The sequence below is a fragment of the Microtus ochrogaster genome, chromosome 2 (genome assembly GCF_000317375.1).
Source record: "Microtus ochrogaster isolate Prairie Vole_2 chromosome 2, MicOch1.0, whole genome shotgun sequence".
NCBI lineage: Eukaryota > Metazoa > Chordata > Mammalia > Rodentia > Cricetidae > Microtus > Microtus ochrogaster.
The window spans coordinates 36,806,152-36,812,210 of record NC_022010.1 but is presented as its reverse complement, the minus strand read 5'-3'; the positions used below and the strand labels follow the sequence as shown (position 1 = coordinate 36,812,210).

Genomic DNA, 6,059 nt, shown 5'->3' with positions numbered 1-6,059 from the left:
TGCTGGCAGCACAGCCCAGGAAGCCACATTTTAAAACTACCCTGCATTTTTTTTTCTGCTATGGCTGAATCAGAAAAACCTCTCTTATTGGGGCTGTAGCATGCTGCCAGAAAATAGCAAGAAGTTGTGTTAAACTCCGCATTTCGTATGTGTGTGTAGAGTTCCTTTTGAAGCCCTCTCAGGTTTTTCATGGATTTAGTCTACCACGTTGGATTTTGCTTTTGTTTACACAGGAAATGGGAGGCTATGCGTTTATTCTGGGCTAAGAAAAATAACGTTTGATCAAGGAAGACCCCCTTAGAAATCTCTCATAGGAGCGGATGACCCAGAAGTCCGAGTTCTACATCCAGAAAAACCTCAAGACTACTGGCTGAAATGATCAAGCCTCACAGGATACTTCAGTCATGACTTGATCATAATTCTAAATTTTCTTTAAGTCCCCATAAGATTATCAGTGGCCCAATTCAGCAGGAACTAGCCTAGGAAACTATGACCAGATTCCCCAAAAAAATGAACTATGGATATTTTCCTTTGTTTAAAATGTTGGTTATAAGTTGTTGTGGATAATGGTCAGGAAAAAAGCTAAACAAAGGATATTAGATTCAGAGTTCTTGTTCTTTAAAAAAAAAGTGTGTATGGGGGGATTGCCATGGGACAATGGTTTACACTGTAAAGAGTTGTTTCTTGTAGTTGTTTAGTAAAATGTTGATTGGCCGATAGCTAGACAGGAACTGTAGGCAGGGTGACCATGCAGGAAGAAGAGGTGAGGCAATGAGAACAGGTAAATTCTGGAAAGAGGATTCTGTAGACTGCAGTCATAACCCAGCCACAGAAGAGGCAGGATGTGACTGCCTTGCTGAATAAGGTGCCAAGTCATGTGGCTAACATAGACAAAAATAATGGGCTAATATAAGTTATAAGAGTTAATAGGAAGTCTGAACTACTAGGCCAATCAGTTTATAACTATTGTAGACGTCTGTGTGATTTCTTTGGGCCTTAATGACTGCAGGGACCAGGCAGGACAGAAACCTCAGTCAACAATGCTACATCCAGGAATGGTTTCTTTTTTCATAAAGAGCTTTGTACTTTTACCCCAGTCTATCTACGTGCTTCCCTTTCATCATTATGAATTCCATTTATGGTTTGTTGTAAAGTGTATCTGATGGTCATGAGCCTACTTGGGCTTCACTCATCTAGAGAAATGTTTCCCTTTCTATGAAAGGTAGCCTGAGAATGATTTTTTCTTTGCTTTGTCAATATCAAGTAAATATGGCAGGAGAAAAGATTTGTTGAGTTTGCATTAAGTTTACTAAATCAAATATTTGTGTGACAAAAAGCTGAAGAAAACTCATCTGTTTAGAAGTGAATCACCATAGTCAAAATTAGCTTGCAACTTTGAAGATCATACTTACAGGCTGTGATGTATTTCAATGGAAGAGCGGTTAGCTACTTAGCCCTGGGTTTGCTCCTCAACAACAACAACACACACGCACACACACACACATACATATATACACACACATAGACACACACATACATACACACACACCCTCATATATATACACACAGGTAACAGCAACAAAGGAAATTAACGAAAATATCTTCAGAATTGAGATTCCTGGTAAATTTTACACTAAAGCTTAGAATAAAATCTTTTTTATACTTAAATATAAGATTTACTTACATTTTATTTTAAAATATAAATGTAAGTTTAAATACTTTCAAATATAATGCAAGTAATTTGAATATCTTTAAGATATATTTAAAAACCATTTACATTTAACTTTATGACTTCATTGTAATAGTTACTCAAAAGTTTTCATTTTCAACTATTAGTTTATTTTTTGAGAGTTCATTTTCTATCTTATTATTTACATGTCTTTTAACATTTGTCCTGGAATAACACTATTTGATAATCATATCTATATATCCTCTTGACAACAAATGACACTGATGAACATTTTTCTTCTTTCCATAACTTTTAAAACAGACTTTAGACATGAGGTTTATTGAATAACAATTTTGAAACACAGTGGTATGATAAGGTAGTAGGATCATACTTTAAATAATGAGCATTCTTAAACTTTGAGCCTTAACAATAAACAAAGAAGGATCACAGTTATTCTTTCAACCCTTTTACCTTTTTTAACCAGTTACAAAGTTGAGTGCTGTAATCCCATTTTCTTTTCTTTTCAATTACCTGGAAATGCAGTTACTTATTCATACACCCAGCGTGCTCTCATTCATATCCTCCTCAACCGACTGAAATGATTTCAAGGGGCAGAAATGTATAGGATGTCTCTGGAAATCTTCCCAGTTTAGAAGTGGAGGGAGACACACAAACACACAGTGGTAGTAACAGAGGAAGGGACTATGGGTTGTGATGTATACAGTCCAGAGGATGAGACGAATATCATAACTCAAAGTAAGATGAATGAGCAAAGACTCTAAAGTCTTGGAGTGGGTGGCATTGGTCAGCAGCTTCTGAAATGAGCAGGAAAAACAGTCAGGAAACAAAGGGCACCAGTCAGCCAGAAATGGGACAGCAAAGCTCCGGGACAAAGAATATAGGGCGGGTTCAAAAATAATGACTGGAAAATGAGCCTGTGAAAGAACTTGCCTAGATATTAAAACAGGTAGTTCAGCCCATTCAGGAAAATATCAAATGAACTGGATAGCAAAAATATTGGTGGGTAACAAAACTATTGGTATTTGCCCTATTTGAGTCCACTGTGTCCACTTGGAACAGTATCAGCTGTGTGTGATGCGTTCTCTTAGGAGAAACAAATGCCAAAACTAGAGGTCGTTACAGCACCCCTAGAGCCATTAAATCGGAATTCTGGATATATTGAAATACTCTGACTTAAAATGAAACCCTCAATTAAGGCGACTATTAAAGAGAGTAATTGATGGGACGTTTGCCAGCTCTGAATTAATTAAATTGAGTCTTGATTTAAGAAAGTGCTGCTCGTAGCAGAAAGAAGCCATCCTTCTCCAGTGCAGCAATGCATTTCAAACCTGAGCTCTTTCCAGCTTTCATCCTTTGGGCTGCTTAAAAATGTGATGCTGGTTATGCTGCTATTAAGAATATGATCAGTTGGCTCTAAATTAGTCAAATTGGTCCCACTTTTACCCACTTTTTATGTTCTCAAGCTTAGCATCTCAGGATAATTAATGCTACAATAAGGAAAATAAACAAAAGTTTATGAAAACTCTCCATACACGTCCTGTTTCCCTAGTAACTGCTGTGGGCTTGTGCAGCATGTGTTTGATTGCGTGATCATACATAAGGATGCCTGCATTTAGTGAAATGGGCAGGTACAAGATGTATCGATCTGGTTCTTCCTCCCATTGACCGTGGGCCAGTCTGTCACTTCTCCAGGCAGTGAATCACGGTGACAGGATGCATTCCATTTTATAAATTTCTTCCCTTTGTAGGATACTCATGCTTTGATCACTCTCGCCCTTTGCAGGCAGGCTCTGCTGTAATCGACAGCCATTGGGGTATCTGCCTTGACTTGAAAATTGAGTTTCTCTGTTAGGACAGGAGATTTTCAACATGAAGGTCTTTTCAACCTCTCTCTGCTTCGGACTCCTGGCTTTGCTGTCTGTGATGAACCTTTTAAAATCTGCGCATGGAAGACAACCTCTGATCGCAGGTATGTGCACACGAATCTAAAGCCCTACAGGTTGGTGAGTGATCCTCATTGTTGGATTTATTTCATTTACTTTTCTGCCATTGCTGAAATAACTCTTTAAAGCAGTAATATAAGTTAATCACTGCACCCTCCTTAAGTAGCTGCTGTTCTGAACTGAACATATTCTGTGGAGCTTTTCTTCTCTGGCAAATTGTGTCAACTTTGCCTGGTGTTGTACTAAATTAATGTCAGATACACACACACACACACACACACACAAACACACACACATTTCTAGTCACAGGCATTTATTTTAATTTGTACTATATGGTCAGAGATTTGGAGTGTGTAAAAAGCTGTTGAGTCATTCCAGAAGTGCCCTGGAGAAAGGAGACTTCTCTCATGTGAGATTATTAGCTGGATGCTCACAAAAGGTGCACCTTGGAGAAAGTAGAAGATAAAACTGTTCTTGCAGAGCGGAGAGGCGGGGAACGCCTGGGGTGGGCGCAACACTCAGGTTAGATATTGATTTGAGTTTGTCTGGGTCACTAAGTTCATAGTATGCACATTAAGGAAACAGTGTGACTGTGACATCTATTAAAAATATACCATTATAAAGCCAGTGAAAGTGGATTTAGGGGCTGCTTTCTTTGAAAATGCAATGTATGCAAACTGCCTGTTCAGCTTGGCCATCAGCTTACATTTAGTGGTGATTTATGACACAAACAAGTTCACTTCTGAAACACTAGTAAGTTTTTTCATTTTAAAAATAATGACTTAAAAAAACAAAAGTAGTGACTTAAATATACTGTTCATAAAACCTTATCCCTTCCGGCTTGAAACTGGGGGCTTTTCTTTTTCTTTTCTCTAACCTACACCCTGGCCAGGAATGTCCTAGACTTTATTACTCACAGCTGGAAGTAGGAGGGAATTCAGTAAATGTTTTGTGACATCGAGGGAAGAAAAGGGATCAGCTTTCTCATTTTGGGACCTCATTCACTTTTACTGTACCTCTGTTACCTCTACTGTGTTTTTAAAAACCAACAAAGCTTACTTCTCTCATGAAGATTTTCCTATTGGCAGGTGAATACCACTAGAAGCAATTCCAAGGGTGGGTCTTGCAGACTCTGTATTCTACTGATGACTTCCCCACTTTGTTCTCTCCATCCAAATCACTGTATTTGTAGGTCGCTATTGGTCTCTGCAAACTAATGAAATCGCTGGTGGTTCTGGCATAGTATAAATATGTGAGTAATGATGTAGTGATTTGTTGAAGACTTTGCAGCCATCATATGTGTTACTGGTCATTGCAACTCTGCTTGAGCCTCTGAAAAGCATAAAAATACATATGCAACTCTAAAACATTGATAAGATTCATAAACATCGCCTCTGACCTCAAGATTCCACAGATGACTTGATTTTCAAGTGTCTCTAGCAGCATAGTGAAAAAGTATCTCTCCGAGACCCTCTTGGGTCTCAGAATCAATGAACATTAATTGACATGATTAATTTGAAATGTTGTCATTTTCTGTTCTACATATTTCAAGAATAAAATAAATTTTCCCCATACATATTACATATCTATATTGAGCCATGAGTAGCTCAATGCTGCTAGCGTTTATTCGTGGGGAAATATTGAAGCATGCCTCAGTTAAAAAGTGCAAAACTGGAAACTAGTTTACTAGAAAAGGAAGAAAGGCCAACATAAGCACGAAGGCCATGCAAGACCTATTGTGTCATATTATCATCTGGGAAGTTTCTAGTGTTCTTTCTGGTAGAATTTCTTGTTTCTGCTTTCCAAAAGCTTCACACGTTCCTGTGAGCCAAAGAAAACCGTTTGTTCGTGCTGAGCCCTGGAGTGGTAATGGATCTGTATTTTCTGTCTTTGTCTATCACTCACACTCACCCGGCCTGAGCACTTTATCTTTTCCTGTGGCAAAGCCACCTCTGCATCCAGATGCTTATTATGCAGACATTTTCTTAATCAATGTTAACATTATTCATTGAGTAACATGGAAGTGTGTTAAAGGAACAACTTTTTTTAAAGCTATAGTTATAGTTTATAAGCTAAAAATAGAGACTAAGATGGAAATGTGATTGTTTTAATATTTTTCCCTGCTTTCATGTTAATTTCCTTAGACATGATGTTTAAAAAAAAAATCTTCCCAAACTTCTTTTCTTACGAGATTCCTGTAAATGGTGGTTGTTTTAGGCAGGAAAGGATTTCTGAGAACAAACATCACACAGGTGTAGTCACCGGAAACAAAACTGTCAAAGGCAATCAATTTGTCTTGATTAGGAAAACGTTCTACTTAACATCCACAGAACATAATGCAAAGCACAGCTTCCCATCAAGGAGCAAGAAAAGAAAATGTATTCTTTTTAAAAGATTTATCATTACAATACTTTAAACATGAGATA

At 37.8% G+C, this 6,059-nt stretch overlaps 1 protein-coding gene across 1 annotated transcript in view; it reads left to right on the top strand.

The window, feature by feature from the left end:
- Positions 1 to 3,559: 3,559 nt before the first annotated feature.
- Positions 3,560 to 6,059, top strand: part of Uts2b (urotensin 2B) — a 10,770-nt gene continuing 8,270 nt past the window's right edge. Inside the window, exon 1 of the mRNA XM_005344905.1 lies at positions 3,560 to 3,659. Within this exon, the coding sequence (XP_005344962.1) occupies positions 3,560 to 3,659 (100 nt within the window). The remainder of the gene's footprint in view (positions 3,660 to 6,059) is intronic.